The following is a 21,741-nucleotide window of genomic DNA, read 5'->3' as shown; positions in this document are numbered from 1 at the left end:
GCATTTAAAGTCGGTTTGTCTGTCCCTGTTAATAATTTTGTATAGTAAATAAATAAATAACAAAAAATGTGAAAAAAAGTAGCAGCATGAGCTATTTTAAAAGCTGCTGGACGTGATTTTAGATGTATATAAATCAAGCAACGGGTCTGAAAATCTCTCAGGCTCACTACTTGTTTTACTTTCATTTGGGGCAGGGGTGTGTTTTTTTTTTTGGGGGGGGGGGTCCAACTCTGGAATCTGATTGGTCACCTTAGAAACCACCCCAAGATCTGATAGCATTAAAGTGAAACTTGAATGTATCTACACTTGACAGCAGATCTTTGCCATACAAATGTGAAAAACATTTGTGGCTCTAGAGGGAGCTGTGTGAAATGTCACTGTTTCATTGTAGCAAATTAAATGGAAAATGTAGGATCTAGCATTTTGAGATTTTGACCCATACTAAGGACAGCAAAGACAGGATATGTTACTAGCTGCTGCTCTGATTTATCTCTTTTAAGAACCCGACCCTGATAATGTGTGTTGCTGATTATTTCAAATGTTCCTTCATGTGTAACATTTAAACTCTAAAAATAATTCTACTCCTTGTTGGGTTCTATGCATATCTTTTAGTGGAGAAAATGTTGACTGTCTCTCACCTGGAGACAATTTCTTCACTATTTATCAATTATCCTGCTTTCATCTAGCCTAGCATTATCAGACAAATATAAATTAGTCTGGAATCTCCCGGTTTATTTTTGATTTACATGAAACTCAACTGGGGCTGCACAGTGGTGTAGTGGTTAGCACTTTTTGCCTTGCAGCGAGAAGATCCCTGGTTCGCGTCCCGGCTTTCCCGGGATCTTTCTGCATGGAGTTTGCATGTTCTCCCTGTGCATGCGTGGGTTTTCTCCGGGTACTCCGGCTTCCTCCCACAGTCCAAAAACATGCTGAGGTTAATTGATTATTCTAAATTGCCCGTAGGTGTGAATGTGAGAGTGCTTGTTTGTCTTTGTATGTAGCCCTGCGGCAGACTGGTGACCTGTCCAGGGTGTCCCCTGCCTTCACCTGAGTCAGCTGGGATAGGCTCCAGCCCCCCCCCCCCCCCCCCCCCCCCCGCGACCCTAATGAGGATTAAGCGGTGTATAGATAATGGATGGATGGATGGATGGATGAAACTCAACTGGATAGGCCTACAATCAAACAGAGCACAAAAACATGTGATGTAGTGCTGATGTACAAAAGTCAGTCAGTGGTCATTATATCAAACCCACAGCTTATTAGAAAAACTTCTGATTGGCCCGACACAGGTAACTCTAGGTAGAAATCTGTTTTAAAGGTAACAGTTAAAGCAAATGAGACATGTTCTCACAATCGTCTGGTTTCCAGGGTAGTGTCCATCGTTAAAAGGTCAAAATGTTTCTTACTATTTGCCACCAAGCAGTAAAAAAAAAATAAGTAAGTTGTACTTACCTTTTAGGAAAGGGCAAAAAGTGTTTTGTACTGAAGTTTTGAATATCACAAAATCTCAAAGGAGAACACAAATATGTAATGTAATGATGAGCTGACTGGTGGTGACTTGACAAATTCTGTGGTGTTGGCGTGCACTTCGTTTATCCTTTAATCTCGTGTGTGTGTGTGTGTGTGTGTGTGTGTGTGTGTGTGTGTGTGTGTGTGTGTGTGTGTGTGTGTGTGTGTGTGTGTGTGTGTTTGTGTAGCAGCCGTGGTTAATAAAATTATTAATAACATGGAGGGAGACACATTTACCAGTGGTAAAGTCACAAAGAAAGGTCAAACTTGCACCTCAGCGTGCTGCTGACAGATAAAATTGTAATTTTTTATTACAGTGCTGCTACTATAAAACCAAAGGATTAAAAGAAAACAGCAAAGATCGTTTACAAAAGGACACTTGTACCTTGAGGGGCCGCAGACATCAATGTGAAAATTTAGTGAAGTGGGTATTTACAGTAAAACGGACTCATTAATTTAAAGTTAAATAACACAGTTTAAAAATTTCAAGTCATACTTAATGTAAAAGAACAATAAAGTGCTTTCATGCATTCCTATTAACATTTGACCTATGAGAACTATTGAAACTGGAGTTAGACAAACAGAAAGCTTTCAATAAACCTTTTGACATTTACTGTGAAGCTGAATTGTGAAAGGCAAAACACTATAAGGCCATCCAAGTGATTAAACCGATTAAGGCTCAAAGAAAAGACTGTGGCAAAAATACAACATTGATGCATTGTACAGTGTGCAGGTAAAAAGCTCTCTGCGTTGTAGCTGTTCTTACCCGGGACACGCTACAGTAGCTACTAAGAAGTGCGCAGACAGATCATGGATTAGGGTTAGTGGTTATTTTGGCTGGTGTGCTCTGTGAGGTTTTGGGTGAAGGGTTAATTGGGTTTGATTGGAGGTTATTCTTGGTTTCTGTCCGCACTGAAGTAAAGCTTCTTGTTTGCAGAGGGAATGAATGTGCTTTTGAGCGACAGGGGTGGATTAGCGCTGAGCTCAGGTAAGTTCAGATCAGCAGGATCACCATTGATGACGATAGTAGACATTAGTCAGGTAGGCCAGTTTGAGAGGCTTCACCGGTTCACAATGTTCCCCATTCACAAATATAGTATCTAAATGATTGCTACTGTATGAATGCCAAGACACAGCACTCTAGTTTCACTGCAGTCAACTGGCAGTAATGACCTGTAACATGATGCTGCTGTGAAAACTAGAGGTAATAATGTTAAAGTATACAGAAATTCAGATTTAGTACAAGTTATTTACACAGCGTTGACCAGTGTATGTATAGGTTATAGTAACACTGTACTCATCAGAATAAATGTTGAGATCAAACGCAATGTTTCCTCTCAGTCACATCATCTAACTAGCCAAACATTTAGGCTGATTATCTCAAGATCTTTAGATGGCAGTAAAACCAAATCTGAGCAGACCTGAAATATTGGTGATAATGAGTTCATGTAAATACAGCTTGAGAATATTGAGGGACCAAAACAGCCTGGAAAGTGGGTGTCGTGTTTTTACAGGGCTGGGTGAACTGTTTTCGCAGCTATCTAGCTATTTTCCTGGCATGTTTACCTCTAGTTAATAACATTAAAGACTGGTTGGGCTATAAGTGGTCAGTATTAGCCAAGATAATCAGGGTTATATGAGAGCTGACACATAGCTGTAATACTAGGTAACTGGTGGGGTTTATTGTACCAGACTCACATCTATCTAAGACATAATGAACATGTTTCAGTAGAAATCTGTTATCTTATTTACCACTGTTGAGTAGTGCACTTTTATTATCTGGTTTTTCTCTGGAAATTCTGACAGTCTTCTGTGTTATTTGAAGTCTCGGTAGCAGATCTACACATTAAACAGTTTGCAGGGAATGTTCTGTCATCACAGAAAGGTATGACAGAATTATGAAAGATTTATCTATTGAAAAAATTCTTTGAATCTGCATCTTTATCTGTAATAACTAACCATCCACTTATAACTTCCATTAGTGTGAGTCATTTACCTTCAGCCAGTTTTTCGTATTAATTTAGTAAAACATTAACTCAATAGATCTCTACATGTTCTAAATTAAATATCAGGTGATACAGCCACTCAAAATTCAGGACAAAGTCAGTGTGATTTTGCTTGTAAAACAACTAAACTGGGGCATTTGTATAGTTCCATGTTGACTGGGTGAGCAGGTCCATTGAACAAATCACATTTGTGACCAACACATTGCAGCTAGGTGAGATGCACAGCTTTGTCAACTGCAGTTCATAGTTTGACGTGTTACAACTTAAACAGTAGCTGCGTGCTGTTTGTTCCAGAGTCTGGTGGTTGATCCGATGGTGTGGCAACAATATGTCCTCATTTCCCTCTGTCCTCGTCTCTCTCTGCTCATTTAAGCAACATTTCGTCATCAGTGTGCTCACGGGTTCTGTAGAAAATGTAATCGTTGGCGCTCCTCTTTATCACTACTTCCTGTTTAATTTGTTTTTTCTCGAGAATCAGTGATAAGGTGCTGCTTTGTCCAAATTACATAGAGGCAAGAGAACACAGAAAGTCAACAGGTTGATTAACAGCCCTCTGCTGGGGTAAGATGTTTCCAGGGAAAGTTGTTGTGCTGCATTACTGATAATGGCCCTTTAGGAGCTAAAAAATCACCTACTGTTTTTCTGTCAAGTGACCCCAGCCTTCCAGGTTGCTGCTTGGTTTCCCCAGTTTAGCCCATGGGGGGTTAAAATCTTAATATTTAAAAGCTTGTGAGTTTTATCTTGATTTCAGCAATTTACCTGGTGAGTAGAATGTCATTATTATCAATGAAAATTATAGTCAAAACTACAAAAATAACATCCCAAGAGGCTTATTTTCTGCCCTAACTGTGTTACTGATGCAGCAAAGGGCCTGTTTGATCTGCCAGCGGTTGTCGATAGAGGCGTCTCAGCCGTAGCTGTGAGGGCTGCGAGGGTTAATGGGGGACGAGTCTTCCCTCCCGCTCTGTCCGATCAGCTGGTAGAGACGGTGGCTGAGGTTCTGAACCTGACAGGTGCCGAGGACACAGCCGACCCTCATCAGGTGGCCGTGGCCACGCCCACCCCCGCTGTTGGCATGGCGGCGACCCCGTGACCCACGCGGCCAGACCGGCGCCTCCGGTAGCACATTCTGGCTTCGGTCAAGCAGAGGGTCAGACGACTTTGGCGGGGGCTCTTTGTGCAGCAGGGCCCTCCACATGATATGCCTGTCTTCCTGGGTGATGTGGTTGTCAGCGGCAACAGAGACATCAGACACAGTAGGCAAGACGGCGGGGTAAGAGGACTTCGGGTATTTAGAGGGTCTGGGTAAATTCAACCTGAAAAAAAGGGAACATATTTAGACACAATGCAGAATCAGTGCAGCACAGACACACAGTCTGTTCCTATATGATGCTGGTCAGTCATGCGCGTGTCGCCTGCTAGAGTTTCTGTATGAAACTGGATCACTACAACAAGATGAATGCCTCACGGGAAGTCGGGCTTGTGCAGCAGGAATGTCCGGCCTTTTTTGTTTCAAGAAATGAAACTGAGAAAAAGTAGCTTGAAGGAAAAAGTAAGAAAGATACAAGACTAGTGAACAGGTGGGCGTCTGTCTGCAGCCGACTCATGTAGCTGCACAGTCTTTATTTATTATGTGCTTCTTTAAACACTTGCACGTGCAAAACACAGAGTGATGAGATGTTTCTTTTAGGTGCATCTCAGTCAATAATTGAATATTTAAACAGACGTTCTAAATATCTTGTAGCTTTTGACCCCTAAAGATTATTCTTCTTTCTGCACCCATCCGGACCAAAGCGGTTTAAGTTAACTGAGCGGAGGACCAACTAATGCTGCCATCATCAGCACAGTTAAAAAATAATATTCCGAGTTAATAGACAACACTATGTGAGTTGGCAAAGAGCAAAAGAGCAAGAAAAAAGAGGAGAGAGCAAGAGACTGACGACCACAGAACAGAGTGTAGATGTGGTGAGAGGCTCCTGCACTGCTACTCCTCCTGAGTGTGTTTTAAGAGCTTTCTTTCTCACCTCCCTGCTGTCTTGCCAACTTTTTTCTCACATCATCACAATGCCTTTTCCATTTTTTTCCATTTTTATTTGTCTGCACACTCTCAGACATTCAAGAGAGAGAGAGAGAGAGAGAGCTGGCCTGTTTGGACATGTGACCGGTCAGAAGTTATGCAATACTTAGTATGTATAATGTAAAGTAGCAGGGGAGAACACACAACGGGAACATAGTAATCAGTTAGCATGTGAGTTTTTATGCTAATGAGAGAAACAAGTGATGGAATAAAGACGCTGGAATTCGAGGTACAGTTACGTGTACACTGTATCTAACAACTAAACACAATTTTATATAGGACTATAGCAGTGAAAGCACAGATAAATGGAATGTTTTGATGAATAGTTTTAGTCTCTTACTGGCACTGCTGGCTGCCCTTCATATTGCTGTATTTTGGATGGTAAAATCATTATAAAGGTATTTAACTATATTCTCTATGATATTGAAGAAAATCTTAAACACTACTAAACCTAACTCTGCTAAAGTGATACTAGAATAAGGCAGGTTACAGTAAACGCAACACTTGGATGTACAACATATTCAGTATTTCTGCTTTTAGATAGTTAAATAATGACTGTAGTATTTCGATGAAAAAAGCCCTCTTTCATTCACCTTAACAACCACATATGTACAATCATTGCCCTGCAAAATATGAAACAAAATCACTTTCTGTGTGTGCATATTTGTCTGTGCGTAAACACCTCACTATTCACAATTGTTGTCTATTCAGGAGGTGAGAAACAAAGAAGAAAGGGAGATTGATGGAAGAAGCAAGATAATGTTTGTTTGTTTGGTGTGAAAAGTGGGCCAAATTACCATATGATCCTTATCCTGTAACTAATCCTGACTGGTATTCTGATCACTCTTCTGGCCGGACACCTTGAGCTCTCACTGCCAACACATTCATTCATTCACTCACCCACTATTGTGTGTTATACCAGTGACTTCAAGCCTGTGAGTTCTGAATCGGTTTTAATTGATGGTGAATGAGGCACATACACACACACACACACTGGCATAAAGTTGCTTGTTGCAGCATTAGTGGGCACACACGTGCAAGTGACATGTGACTGCCCAGGCGACAAACGGGGTTTACCAATGGAAAAACCTGCACACATACAGCGTACAGTTGTTTCAGAGCATGCTCCACACGTGAATGCCCACACCTACAGGTGTCTACCTTAAGTCTCTCCTACACTCAAAAACACACTTCCACACACTTACTAACACACCTACATGGTTAAAGGCCACCTGCGGTGAGGTTTAAAACACATTTGTCCCTGGAGGGAAAGGCACTTGGCGCCACGGTGCCTCCAAGTCAGAGGAAATGTAGGCCACTGAACTGCTTGCCAGTCTGTAACACAACCAATACAGGTAGGCTGCATCTGCATTAACTCACAGCACTGGAGTGTAGGTCTGTGACAAAGACATTTCAACAGAGCTTTTGCAAAACTGCATGATAATATATTCTGAAAATTTACCACCTAAAAATCTGTTGTAGCTAAGTAAACTAAAATGAGATTCTGACTTTCATATGCATTAACTTTAAACTATTGCTATGACATTTTGAGTGAATATATTCAATGCTGATTGTGGAAACGAGGAAGTGATGCACCAAAGGTTCCCAGCCAGATGTGAGACATGATGCTTGATGGTCAATGTCTTAACCCAAAACTTATAAATGCCTTATTATTCGATTTTTTGACCACTTGTGTGACAAAAGTTGTAAACAAAACAATGACATGTTTCCTCCTTTTAAAGCTATGTTTTCTTTTTGCTACATTTACTTCTTGTCCACACTGTTCTGCCATTTTAAGTCCTATAAGACAAAGACTTGGAAATGCCGCTGGTCCCTTTTTTAGTTTTCTGTTTTCAGGAATGCACTTAACTCTGGACAGGCAAAAACTAAGACTTTTGTCAGCGATGATGCAGACACCCATGTTTGCATCCTGTTTAGGTCCTATCAGCCAATGTCCTTCCATGATTGGTCATGTCTCTGTCATGTGACTGTTTGGTGGAAAATATCATCCTGGACTGCCAGTGACAGTTCACCTCAGTGTCAGTTCTACCATAGAAATCTATAATCGAACTTTGTGCCGCTTCTGTTCTTCCTTCACAGTGTTTTCAACAACTATGGACTTGTGTGTTGACTTGATGAATATATATTCGATAATCACTTCTCTTTCCTTCTGTTTCCACTAACTAATGACAGAAAAATCCCTTCCCCTGCTAAATGCTCCAGTATGTTTCCACCTTTGATTACAACTTTGTGTGCCCTTCGGTGCAGGCAGGTAGTGAAGTGACAGAACCAGCGTCTGTAAGATGCTGGAACGCTTTGTAGAGCTCATCACTCTGAGTGGTGAAAGGATTATAGCAGCTTTTAAGTCTCTTCTTCACCTTGAAAACAGCAGCCTGATTGTATCACACAAGCTTCTTCAGAAATTGGAGCTGCCCGATGACACAAGGTTTTCCTTAAAGTGGAAAGAGGATTAAAAATCTGAACCTTTGCTGTACTGACAATGATACGAGCTGAAGAACAACTATTTAATGGACTTTGTGGTGAGATCATTGATTTTCACTGTCGCTGCCTGAGGATTTTTTCTGGCGTCATTAAATGTATCTGGGTGAGAATGTCCTCCTGATCCAACATAGCACAAAACATTCTGTGTGTGATTTTGTTTTCGTAGTTTTTTGGTCCGTAGGGCAGGGCTGTACAGTTGCTAGATTAGTGCTAGATATTTGCCTGTGCAGAATTTGTGAAATGCGCTATGACATGGTGAATTTAGAAAATGTCTCTTTTTAATTTGCGGTGTTGAATTGAGCCTACAGGCCCGGTGGTGCTGCCAGCTGATGTAAGAGTCGGGGATTCATGGTGGCTGGTTGTGTAGGGGTGATAACGTATTTATGCACTTTTTCCTTCTTCATTTTGCCGTTAGTATTAGATACAGACCTGTGTGTGGTGAGTAACCATCTAGGATTCTTAAAAAAAAGAAAGAAAGTTGCCATTACTTTTCATTAACTGTCAAGTATATATTCGCAAATATAGGGGATTTGACTGGTTTGGTGGATGCTTTGGAATTATGACCTAAGTGGCCCATTGCAGGAAACGGTTATTTGACTCTTTTGCACCTTATCAGAGAAAACAATGTCATATCCTGAAAATTATATCAGCATTAAGGTCAGCCTTATCTGGCCAATAGGTCTGTTTCTTACTGTGTGCTTGCAAGACACCAAAGTCTCCTGTTTGTCAGTTACTATGTACATACACAAGTTCACTCTGGTTTCTGTGTTCCAAGTCAGACAGAAGCACTGCATCTCTATCATGGCATCCACATGCATGTACTGGTCAAGTCAAGGAAGCTTGCTGTTTTTATGCAGCTGAGGCACCATATATCCTAAGATTTATTTACATCTGCCACAAGAGAGAACCCGTAAGTTCCCAGATTGTATAATTGTAATCAGTTTTGTATGGTAGGAGTATGAGCTGAGGTCCAGCTCTGTGTTGTGGTGTGTGTGTGTGTGTGTGTGTGTGTGTGTAGTTGTGGATGTGAACCTGTGGAGAGTCTGAGACCAAAAAGAGATTCTCCAACATTCCTCCCAAGTTAGAGCGCAGCATGAGGTTGTCCACAGAAAAACTGAACACAAATACACACAGCCACACACACACGTACACACCATACACACCATCCTGTCGTAACTCCTCCAAAGTACTTTGCACAAACAAAACTTTTTGTCCCGATCAGATCCCCGCTGTTCCACCACCAGTTTCTCCCTGTTTTTCCTTTCTCCATCTTTTCTAATTTCCAGCAGGATCTTCAATTTTTCTTTCTACCCTCTTTTCATTCTTTACAAGTGTTTTGTAAAGTGCACAGGCAGTATTGCGTTGCATCCATCAGTGTTGAATCACACTGAGATGTTCCCTCTTTTTCCTCTGACAACCACTGAACCTTTATTGAGTTTTTTTTATTATTTACATGAAAAAAAGATATAATGCAAAAATCGTATATATGCAGAGAAATATATTGTGTTAAATGTTACTGTTTTAAGGTTTAATCAGCACATTAGAGAAGCTCTTGTCTATCGTCCACTATTGTTATACTAATATCCAACTTGACCTCATGTTCTTTTTAGCACTTGAACAATAGGATAAGTGTATTTACAGTAATGTGGGATTAAACTGTTATAAAAAAAAACTATGAATAATAGATAAATCCATCTTATATAACTCACTCAGTGATCCCTTCTCTCTCTCTTTCTCTCTCTCTTTCTCTCTCTCTCCTTCACACACAACACAGAGCAACAAGTTTTGTCTGACTAGATTATAGAGACTAGCAGAAAGTAAAGTGGTGATGCATGGGGCTGCATGTGACGGTTATTTTAAACAGCGTGCTGCTGTGCCTCCTCACATCACAAGATGTTTTCAGGTCCGAGTTGCACATTTTCACAACCTACAGGCTGCTGTCTGTATTGTGAATGAGTGAGTGTGCTATTGTGGCCTGTCTGACTGCTTGTTTGCTGCGCGGCCCCTCGGTATGCACACCTTGTCCCAAATCCCACTAAATCACCCTCACCTTTGTCTCACCTCCTGCTGCTGAGAGGAATTACCTCATTCGGCTGCTGGACCTTTTTCTCACATTTATAAATGACAAACTGCTGTTGCCTTTCACCACTGTCATGATTATATATATAATTATTATGTCCTGACTAATTTTGAATATATAGTGTGTAAAATGTGAGAAACATTCATAGATATGAAAAAAATTGGCAGTTGCAGAAGCTGGAACCAAAAATGCGGTGCACTCTTGCAAAATAGAGGACTTAAACGATTAACTGATTACCAGAATTGTTTATTATTGTTTAGTGAATCAGCTGATCGGTGAAATGTTGTTATTCAAATAAATAATGGTTTTATGATATGGTGTAGTTTTTCCTTCATGAAAATGGAAATTTAAGGAGGTTTTGTAGGCATATAGTTCAGATTTAGGCAACTTTATTTATTATTATTAACCTTTTAACAGTGCTTCCTAATATATATTAAATGAAAATGAACAGAAATAAGACAAAATCCCTTTGGATTTAAATATCAGGGACAAAAATATAGCACCACCTGTTGTATGATGATAAATATGTTATAATGGGAGGGATTAAGTTTGCTATTACTGTCACTATTAACTTATTAAGTCACTAGAACTCACACTGTTGTTACACAGACTCAATTAAGCCTCTGTTTGTTTTCCTTCTATTTTTATGCCCTTCACATTCTCAGCGAACAACAAAGCTGACATTCTGGCTTAAACACGTTGCAAACGACACGACAAGTGGAACAGCATCAGTGCGTGGATGTGCAGTGAGTGGGTGGTACCTGTGTCTGTGAGTCCTCTGCAGAGCCAGAGCCCGGGACTGGACCTCCAGAGGCAGGAGGCCGAGCAGCAAGCACAGCCACGCCGGGAGGAGGACGCACATGGCGGCGTAGCGGAGGCGCACCGTCCGGGAGGAGGTAGAGGTCAAAATATTATCAACACGGAATTAAAATCTAAGAAGTGAAAGTAGAAAAACTGGGAATAACCGCTGCGTGAAAAAAAAAAGTTGAGAACTGCTGTAAAGTTGGAGGATTATAAGTTATTTCTAGCAGGTAGATTGTCCCGTACGGATGAGTGACTTCAGCAGCATCATGTCTGTTCTTCGCCGCATCTTCTACTCATTGCCGTTACCCGATGAGAAAACTGTGGAGTTCATTGGGGTACACATCGGGAGCAACTGGAGCTCTGTCATTTATAAAGCCTGATTGGAGGAGGAGGAGGGAGGAGGAAGGCTTATTGTCTGTCCCACTCCAGCCTCCAATGAACGCCACAACCTAATTAAACCTCAAGAGCTGCAGCCTTCTAATGTAATCTTGGTTATAAAGGTAAAGTGCATATTCCATATTTGTCCTCTTGGGTGCTTTTTGTTTAACACGTGAGGAGGTGATGACCTCATAGGTGTCCTTGTGGATTTTCTTATTGGATTTAGTTTCCTTTTACACAGTGAACCTATTGGTGGCTAGAGTGAGCTTGACCCACTTAGAAAAGACCTGCTGAATTAAAGCAGTTAAACCCTCTGCAATACTCTGAGAATATTTTATTCACACTAACACAACCTACTTAGATTTAATTTAATGTGATGTCGAGTGATCATGAGGATTCCCCTCTACAGAATTCAACATATGCCTGTAGAACATGCTTTAAAGAAAACCAAAAACTAAAAAAGTATTTCAGATTCATAGGCATGTATACATTTTAAAAAAATGCCATATTATAGTTCTACTTTTTGCATATTTAGACCTGATTGTGTATAAATACACCTGAAATTGGAAAAATAGTGATTATGGGTAAGTATTTGATATGCATTTGTGTTGTTTCTCATGTATTTTGTGTTTAATGTTGTAAACTGAGGAGTCGGACTTGTGTTTGCACTGGTTAAAATGGACACCATGCATGTGGCATATTGGCAGTTTAAAAGCCGCTAAACAAAGTTCCAGCTGGACTCCACTAACAAAGCTATTAAAAGAACTGCAATAGTGCTATTTTGGTCTAGAGGTCTAAATCAAAAGCTTGGGGTTGTTAGAAAGAGCTTAAAGTGTGGACAACTGATCAGAAACTAGCAGATACCATCATCCATAAATAATTAGCTCATAGTAAAACTAATAAAAGATGGAAGTTACGGTTCCCATCAGACAAATCCAGTGTTCTACCAGGCAGACAGATGAAAAACTAAAGGAAAACATGGCTCATCTGTCTCAGTGCTGCTTGATATCCGTTCTTCAAGTCTCTGCAACCCTACTGGAGGGATAAATGCCACTATTCTAAAAGATATTCCCTAATTTGATGTCTTGATGATGGTGGTGGAGAGCATTGTCAAAGATCTGCCATAGGTGTTCAAAGAGGTCCACAAACACTGACTGAAAAGGCCATAACAGACTGTATGATTCACATCATTTTCATGCTCATCAGTGATTCTTTGTGCCCTATAGATGGAGATACTGTCACTCTCCCATCAGGATAGAAATGCTTCATCACAGGTTAAAGGAGATCACTCAGACCTACTTTGTATTGATTAGCAGTGACTCTTCTTTCTAAGGAGACATGGATCTAAACCATGGCAGCAAAATGTTCGGAGTAAAGGGTTTCTCATCTGTCTGTACGTACAATAAAAACTTTGTCGGTCCAGATTTACGGTTCTTGTAACATTTATAAAGTTAACTGCAAAACCTGACATTTATCTTTGCAACTGAATGTGATTCAATCTCAATAAAAACAAATCGAGGATCACTGGGGCACATAATAATACCAGAGTGACCTGTACACAGCAGTATTCTATGTATTCATGTGGTGTGTGTATATCTGCCTTTTGTACAGCTGCTGTTTCTCAAGATGTGGATCAAAGAGACGACATTGAACTGCGACCTGCTTGTTTCCAATCTGCAAGGAGTTAATCTGAAGAGCTGGGACATGATTAACAAGTCAAGGTAATTCAGTTATCTTTGATTTTGTCTTTTGAGATATCTCTTTAGGTCTCTTTACCTGTCTCAGAAGGCAAAAAATCTGTGTGCTTGGAACATGCCAGACAGGCTGTTGTAAATGGTCTTTTCTTCACTAACCAAGAAGTCAGAAACCCAAGCTGTAATCCAACCTCTGGATCTTGTGACACACTTTTGGAGAAAGATTTTATGTGTGTTTGCAGGCAAATTCATTTAATTGTATGACAGTACAGGTCATCCAGTTCATCAAATGTTATGGTGTGCCTTAGTTAATAAAAGTTCAAAGTAAGGAAAGGAAGGAAAAGACACAGAGAGGTAGTCTCTGCATTGGTCGCAGTGATCCTGCTCTCCTCGTCTTCCTTGTAAAAGAACAATTTTTCTTTTCTTAGCTGTGCTGCTGCAGGACACAGATGAGAAGCTCAGACTCTGAAACTGATTAAAAGAATGCTCTGTATGTGGAGGTGGCTTCAGGTCTTAATTAAAGTGCCGTGTGTGTGTGTGTGTGTGTGTGTGTGTGTGTGTGCTTGTCTGTGACTCAGCAGTTTGAAGTAATACCTTCTAAGCTCAGTTTCCAACACCGTGAGCCTCAACTCAGTCCAACATGTGCATTAACACATCTCCTATCTGTCCGAAGAACAAACCTCTGTGTGTGTGTGAAGCAGAGTGTGTGCATGTCCACACTGTTCAGACTTATCCTCTCCCCTCTTCTGATCCCTCAGCAGGCAGAAAAAGATGCTTCTGGCTCTCACTGGAACATTTCGGTTTCAGTCTTTGTGTCTGCCGGACACCTCGGGCTGAAATCGGAGAGGAAATCAGACGTCTGGCCACATTCAGGATCTCTAAGTATAATCTTAACATCCAACACAAAACCCAACATACACACACACACAATGCACAGCTTTGCCTTTTTGGCTTTGTCTCTCTTTCCATCTTTCCATTATGGGATGGTTTTGTACTCTTGTGCTACGATAATAAGGAAAATTATAGCTTGTCTAGATCAAAATATGGGATTAAATCTGATGAGTCCTGTTGTGTTGCACATAAAAGAGACTAATTGCATTAGAATCAGGATGTTTCTTCACTGGGTGCATTGATGAAAGAGATTATTAATTAATAATTTTAAAATAATGTGCAGGGAAATTGTAAAATATTTAGCCATTCAAACTGTTTTTTGCATTTTCAGGAGAACAGACAACAACCAATAAAAACAGAGAAAGGGGAATAAAATCACAACAACACAAGAAGGCAGTGAGTTTCTGTGAAGTGTGTTGGTTCCTAAAAGTTACTAAAAATCTTTGTAAAATTATTAAAAACAAAACATGATTAACAATACTGTTTCACTGCTTAATGCTATTTTGAATTAATCATTCCCATTTAGATACTTCAGTTTCAATTATGTATTATTGTTATCTCTTTTAGGTTGGGTAATGCTCATAATGATAGCCTGCATCATTTTTTTCTAACATCTTTGCATTACAGTTTGGTGGCTTTTGATGCCCCTGTGTGGTGAAATACGGAATTACATGCTCACAGTGAAAGAAAAAACTACCACACAGTATAGAAATCCTTAATTCTTTGATCGTGGCATTCCATTTTACTCTGTTTAGACTTCTAGGAGAAGCCAGTAGGTCTAAACATGTCCTGGCATACTATAACACATATTCCACATATGGTGGTGTGGAGTTTAAAAAGTTCTCCTTTGCAGAAACACACTCCCTCACTGATTGGTCCCTCTCATAGTAAATTCCATATCTCATTTTCAAGAAGAACCTGCTCATGTCATGTTGTGTTTTTGTGATTTTGTTAATGCAGAACACAATCACATTGGCTTTACTTAGTTAAACAAATATGGAAGGCACCAGTGGAGTAAATCAAAGCAGTGGCAAGTTACAATATATTTTAGTTTTCTAGTAGCTGAGGTCTTTTTAAATAATTTTGTCCTTCAGTTTGATGTCCTTTTGAGGTTCATTCCAGGCAGCAGGAGCAGCAAACTAGGCTATCTTTTCCTTTTGTTCTGATTGTTTTGGTACAGTAAATGAGCTCTTAGAATTACGATCATATCTCAGTCCCTCAAACAGGACTCATAAAGACCCACTAGTGGAGTGCTTGTGATGTTAAAATGGCCTTGTAAACAAGAGATGACCATCAAACCTAAGAGTACATATTACAGTGATGAGTTCTAATTGCACCCAGTGACAAATCTTCAAGCACATATGGATTTCAGACGCTGCTTGTATGGCCTAAACACTATTCCAGTGATCTCTGTCTTCATCACAGTGAAGTTGTATTTTAAGGACATTTCAGTTGCAAAATGAACAAGTAAAAGCTCAACAAAGTCTGCATGTAATTTTGGAGATGTCTTTGCCAACTGAAGGCTTACAAACTACATCTGTTGTTGTCTCTAATGTTTAGATGAACCAATGTTGGTGCTGAAATGAGGATGGTCAAACTTGCTGTGTGTACAGAGAAAGCCTGTTTAACTTTTACTGCTTACCGAGTTGTTTTTGTATTTGCACCCTGATCTACTCAGTGAAACTGAGAATCAAATGAGGATGACATCATGGTCCGAGTATCAGTTTACTTATCTTTGTTTTTTGTGACTGACAGCAAAAAACAGACAAAAGCAGCTTATCTCTTGTCAAATTGCCCACAGAGCTGTGTGAGAATACAAAACTGTCTTCTGGGAACATCGTAGCTCCTGATTTATGTCTCAGTTTCATTCGATTACAGCGGTTCTCAAATGTCTGCCTTTGGAAATGTTTTCATTCATTAACACTGTGTATATTCACAAAGACTGAAGTGTCCATTCTGAAACTGAATAGAATTCTATTTAATTTTCTCTTGGCTACGTTAATGATAATATCAGTTTCTTTAAGTTTGACACTTAACATCATTAAAACTGTGCTGAATTAGACATTTGGAGTTCCTGTTTGTATTACATTCATGGATGTACAGCCAGTTTTCACCCGATTGCTTTGATAGTGAAGGAAATCTAATGTTTCTTGGGCAATTTATGCAGTAATGAGGACTGTTATTTCCTATGATTTCTAAGTGGATTTATGGATATTTGCTCCAGATGGGAAATAATGGTAGCATTGTAAAGTGTAGGTCATCTGTATTCTGTCTGATTTTTTCATTAATTGTACAAATCCAGAGGGAGGTCAGAGTGACCTGAAGGGATTAAGTGGGTTTTACTGAAGGACATTTCGATGAAGTGAGATTTACCCAAATAGGACATGTACGTCTGGTTGAAAAGAGACATTTTCTCTAATTCCTCCACCAACCCAGCAGAGATTACAGTTTTAATGGATGCAGCAAAAGGGAGATATAGAGGATTTTTTAAAGACAGGAATGTTTTCGTTCCATTTGTCTCCACTAAGAAAGCCTGAATTTGAAATGGAATCATGACAAGGGTTTACAGCACTGTTCCCTCTAAGCTGCACGCGTGCGCAATTGCGCACTGCTGACACGGTCTCCGCGCACAGAAAATCCGCGCTGCGCACAAAAAAAAAATCCAACCTAAATTGTAAATAAAATAAACACGTAACAATTCATTCTGTGCTATTTTTCAATGTGAGTCAGTGAGTGACCGGTGACTGGCTGCTGCAGCCAATGATGCGATTCACATACGTATTTACCATAGACTGTATATAATGGTATTTACGCAGCTAATCAACGTCAGGCTTCCTTATGTGCAGTCACCGTTGTTCTCATAGATATGAATGAGTAGATAGGACACGCCCCTTTGAGCTGCGTGCTACAGCGAGGCTAAGCTAGTGGGGGCAAAGTTTCAGTGCATTCCGTTGATGTAGAAGGCGTGAAAACGGAAGATGGTAAGGTAAGAATAGTTTTTGGCTCTTTTTTCATTATGAAATCTTGTTGAGAGCTTCCAGTCTATGAGAGCTAACTAGTTAGCCACTAGCAAAACGCTAAGGCGAGCTAGCAGCTTGACAAGCAAATACCAGACGATTAATAGTAGCTGTAGTATAGTTGTACAAGCGGTAGTAGTAATACTAAAAGTACAAGCAGCAGTAGTAGTATAAACAGCTGTTAGAGTCATAGAAGTAGTATCAGCATTTGTAATAGTATTACAAGTTGTAGTAGCAGTGCCAGTATCAGCAGCAGTAGTGTAGTACTACTACTACTAGTAGTAGTGGTCACATTACTATTACTACCACCAATACTACCAATAGTAGTTATAAAGCCTAACTCATGTATATCCAGATTACCATCTATGTTCTTCCTCCAAACCCATTTTATGATTGGGATTACAGGCAGTTCTTTAGGACTGCTCTCAAATAATTGAAATGTTACTAAACAAGGTTATACTTATCAAATTAAATAGCTCTGGTCTCCAGTATATTGGCGAATTTGGTTCTTTGTACTTAATATATTAGCATGATTTCTTTTTAATATGTTGTGTACAGACTTAATTACTTCTCTGTCTACTTTTCTTACTCCATGTAGGTTTCCCAGAGACTATGGGTTGAGGAGGAATTGGAAGTTTGTCGGCTTAGACCTGGTGTCATTCCATCAGTGTTTAACTTCCCGGCTCATCCTGGAAGAGTACGTGCCAGAAAGACCACGACCAAGCAGCCTTGAGATCTTAGGCAGCGTCTCCCTGAGGTGGGTGTCGACGGTGTTCACGGTCAGGTCTGTGGTAATCCTGTCAAAAAACAAAACAGAAAAAAATCTAGATTATAAATCAAGATGTAACCAAAGCACTCTGTATAATGCCATAGTATAGGATGTAGTTCAGAAAATGTCAAAGTATAGTATGCTTTACTCAAGAATAACATAGTATGGCCTGTAGTTCATAGTACAGCATGTTGGCAAGAAAAAAAAACAAAACATAGATTATTATGTGGTTCAAAAAGCGCAAAATGATAGGATGTTGCCTAAAATTGTCATGTATGATATGTGGTTCAAAAAATGTCATAGTGCAGTATATTGTCAAAATAGTATGTAATTCAAGAAAACATCAGAGTATAATATGTCATCTAAAAAATGCCATAGAATAATAGTTTCATTGCACAAGTAAAAGTACAGTAACTTTTAAAACTGTTCGAATTTTTATATGTTGCTCAAAAAAATAAAAAAAGTCACAATAATATGTCAATTAAAAAAGCCTATAGTATAGCATGTCGCTCTAAAAACGTCACAGTATAGCCTTTAGTCCACAGCTGTCAGTAGGTGAGGAGCAACACAAAAACAGTCCAAACGCTGGTTTCCAGAGTGTTAGACGAGTATTTATTTGAAAGAGTAAGTTTACAACAACACAACATGTGAGGGGGTTAAAAACAAATGGGTGTTAGTAAAATAAAAATAAATCAACAGAACTAAAAGTGAACTTCATGTTGACATTGATGGGCATTCCAACCAGGAACAAAGTAAAAGATAATCAATACGGGAAAAAAACTCTTCCTGTTCACCTCTTAAAACCCAAAAACACACCGCAGTAGCATCCTAAACTAAAACTACCAATGGGTTCCCTGTTTTCCTTTCTGAACAATTCAAAGGTCCCTCTCTATCTCCCTACACATCCACCAACCACTGGAACACATCTCCAAAGTTCTGCCGGGCCAGCTCAGCTTCCCCTCAGAAGAAGTTCCGCCACCTGCCAGATGAAGGAGCCTTTTGAGAGGCAGCTGGCATCGTGATTGGACTGTACTTTGGTCTGTTCCAATCCAGCTTCAGCTCCAGAGACGGCAGGCGGGACGAGTCAACGGAGGCCGGGTGGACGAAGGCATGCAGCTGAGTACAATCCAGAAAACAACAGAGGAGGAGTGCAGTGGTCCAGGACCAGAACAAACAGAGTAGCATCGTATGTCTCTTAGAAAACATCATAGTATAGCCTTTGGTATGAAAAAACGCCATCATATACATCGTATATTGTACAAATAACAAGTCAAAGCAAAGAGACATACATTGTAGAATTGTAGTAATTGTGGGCTGACTGATTTACTGATTATCAGTATTTTATTTTTTACTGATTTACGGTAATAAATACATTTTAAAATGGCGCTACTTTGGCTCTGAACCTTTATCTATCTGTGGTCGTTCTGTCTTCTGGAGTGATTTGATTGGTTATATGCCACGAATAAAACTCCTTTAACTTAACATCTGTAAACAAAACAAAAACGTATCAACAAAGTTTTCTGTTAGAGTTTGTGTTCTTCTAAGTTTAATTCCAAGATTTTAAATACTTTCATTTACTGCAAATGAATATCTACTCCAAATGTCTCACTAATAATCATTATCAGCCTTAAAACCCACAAAACACCCCTCTATACTCGACCACACTTAGTACAGTCCAGTTCCCCCTTCCATAAATCTGCTTGGAATCGTCCACTTCCTGTTTGTCAAAGTGGCCTTCTACCTGGACAGGTTTTGTTGGAGCTCATGCAACAAACATTTTGGGTAACTGCACTTTAATATGGATGGATGACACTGAATTAGAGTCTGTTTTAATGAGACTGAGTTAAGATGTGTAGCTGTCATTAAATAGGAAATTATTTCTCAGAATTCACAGAGAAAAGTCTGAAATGTTTGCTAGGTTAGCGTCCCACATGTTCTTTGGCTCAGCTAAAGCTAACTCTCTCCAACTTTTGGATCTCTTGAGTTGCTTGTTGTTAAAATATCTTGCTAGAGGTGCTGAAGCTCAGAAAGTCTGAGATGTTTGTTCCAAATAAGCTCATTGTCAAGTCTTATCTGAACTGTCCTCTTTTGTTTGAACTTTCCCTAAACTTAGGAGTTAATGACAGAGCAGCACATCCAGACTCAGTCTCATTTATGTAGAGATTAAACTTCAGTGTCATTCATTGATGTTATAGTGCAGTTTTTCAAATGTTTGTTGCACATGCTCCCGACCAAACCAGTCCAGGTGGAAGACAATGTGAAGAGAAAGCTCCAGAGGATGAATATCACACATTTACGTTGGAAATAAATGTCCTTTAATTAGACATTGTCATGCAAAAGTTGGATTTCCCTTTAATGATGTTCAAATCTTTGTTGAATGTTTTGATGATGTTGGTTTCTTAATGTTTTCTGACACTCGGCCCCAAAGATTAAAACCTTCTACGGCTCACAAGCTGCAACAATTCACACATTATCAACTATCTTTCTGACTAAACTAAGATAAAAAGTGAAAAACTGTCTGATTCCTGCATCATGAATGTAAATCTTTTTGGTTTTTATGACAGTAAACTGAATATATTTGGGTTTGACATTGTATAAACCAAAACAAGAAATGAATTACTGGAGAAAACAACAGATTAATGGACAAAGAAAATGGGTTTTCCAGCATATATGGCTGAATTACTCCAACATTACAAGATACATACAATTTTTATTCAATTTTATTTATATAACGCCAATTACAGGTCAAATTGTGTGAAGACACTTTATTTTTATATTTTTTTGTCATATTTAAAATATGACAAAGTAAGAAATTTAAAGCTCTTGACTAATCCAATTTATTATTTGTTTTTAGGAGACTAATGGACAATTAAAATAACTTTCTCCACTAAAACTAATAAACATGAGGTCAAATAGAAGGAACAGTTTTAAATACTGCAGTCCCACGACGACAAGAATAAAGTTTGTCAACAAAAACTAAATCTGCTGGTGGATTCCATTAAAGTCCTAATAAATGATAATAAAGTGTGATACTAAAGGTTTGTGGTGCTAAAAATCTCCAAGTAAAGATATCAAGTTGAACATCTGGATGGAGGCTGATAAAAGTTGACCTCCCTTCATTTCTCTGGAGTCGACTCCATGGATTTTATGGATGGTGGTTAAAGACCTGCTCTTCTAGTCGTCGTCCTTCTAGTCGCTGTAAAAAGTCAGTCCATCCTCGCTGACTTCAACACCTCTTCATGACAACTTGCTCTGCCTCTGACCTCGTGGAAACTCCAGAAACTCGGGAAAACCCGAGGAGACTCGAAGAACTCGTGGAGACTCGAGGAACTCGTCAGGCGGGGGAAGGTGTGGTGGGCGGTGGGGGCAGGTGGGGGAGTAGAGGGGGGAGGCCGCCACCCATCTCCCCGCCTCCTCCCCGCCCTGACTCCACCCAGACTCCGCCTTGGCTCTGCCCATGTGGTCACTTGAGGAACTACGATGCCAAAGGGACGACGAAATCATTTCTTTTCATCTGATCTGTAGCTCAGTGAGTTAAGGATTTGCCTATGGAGCTGCAGGTCGCTGGTTCAAGACCAGACACTTCTTAAATTTTATCAAAATCGTGACAAAGACAAACAAAGAAAAGGGCCAGTGGCGGGTCTTGAACCTGCGACCCTCCGCTTAGTAGTCCTCTTCTTATCCCCCTGAGCTACTCGCTCAGATACTAATTTATCTTTTTTTTGCGCATTTGTCATCTATTTTTTGTCATTTTTGAGTTTTTTTTTTTAACTCGAGTCTCAACTCGACCGTTTTTCTCAGGAGGCTGGACTTCAGCCTTTGTGCTGGAGGGTTGAACCCTCAGTTCCAAGACTTCCCAAGCCTCCACACCTCCCGAGTCCTCAGGACTTCAGCTTTCACACAGTCTGAGGGCTGAAATTTTCTAAGTCCCACAGTAGTTCTCTGTTAGATTGAACTTTCAGACAGTTTGAGGGCTGACATTTTCTAAGTTCCTGAGTAGTTCTCTGTTAGTTT

The 21,741-nt window shown here is 39.8% G+C and overlaps 1 protein-coding gene across 1 annotated transcript; it reads right to left on the bottom strand.

The window, feature by feature from the left end:
- Positions 1 to 1,802: 1,802 nt before the first annotated feature.
- adm2b (adrenomedullin 2b) lies at positions 1,803 to 11,402 on the bottom strand. The gene is made up of 2 exons (XM_023296105.3): positions 10,936 to 11,402; positions 1,803 to 4,831 (listed from the first exon to the last, which is right to left on the bottom strand). Exons 1-2 carry the CDS (start codon positions 11,034 to 11,036, stop codon positions 4,423 to 4,425), a joined length of 510 nt encoding a protein of 169 aa, XP_023151873.1. The 5' UTR covers positions 11,037 to 11,402; the 3' UTR covers positions 1,803 to 4,422.
- Positions 11,403 to 21,741: the final 10,339 nt, after the last annotated feature.

The sequence above is a fragment of the Amphiprion ocellaris genome, chromosome 3 (assembly GCF_022539595.1).
Source record: "Amphiprion ocellaris isolate individual 3 ecotype Okinawa chromosome 3, ASM2253959v1, whole genome shotgun sequence".
Classification (NCBI taxonomy): Eukaryota; Metazoa; Chordata; class Actinopteri; family Pomacentridae; genus Amphiprion; species Amphiprion ocellaris.
The sequence above is the reverse complement of the archived record's forward strand: the minus strand, read 5'-3'. Positions and strand labels throughout refer to the sequence as shown.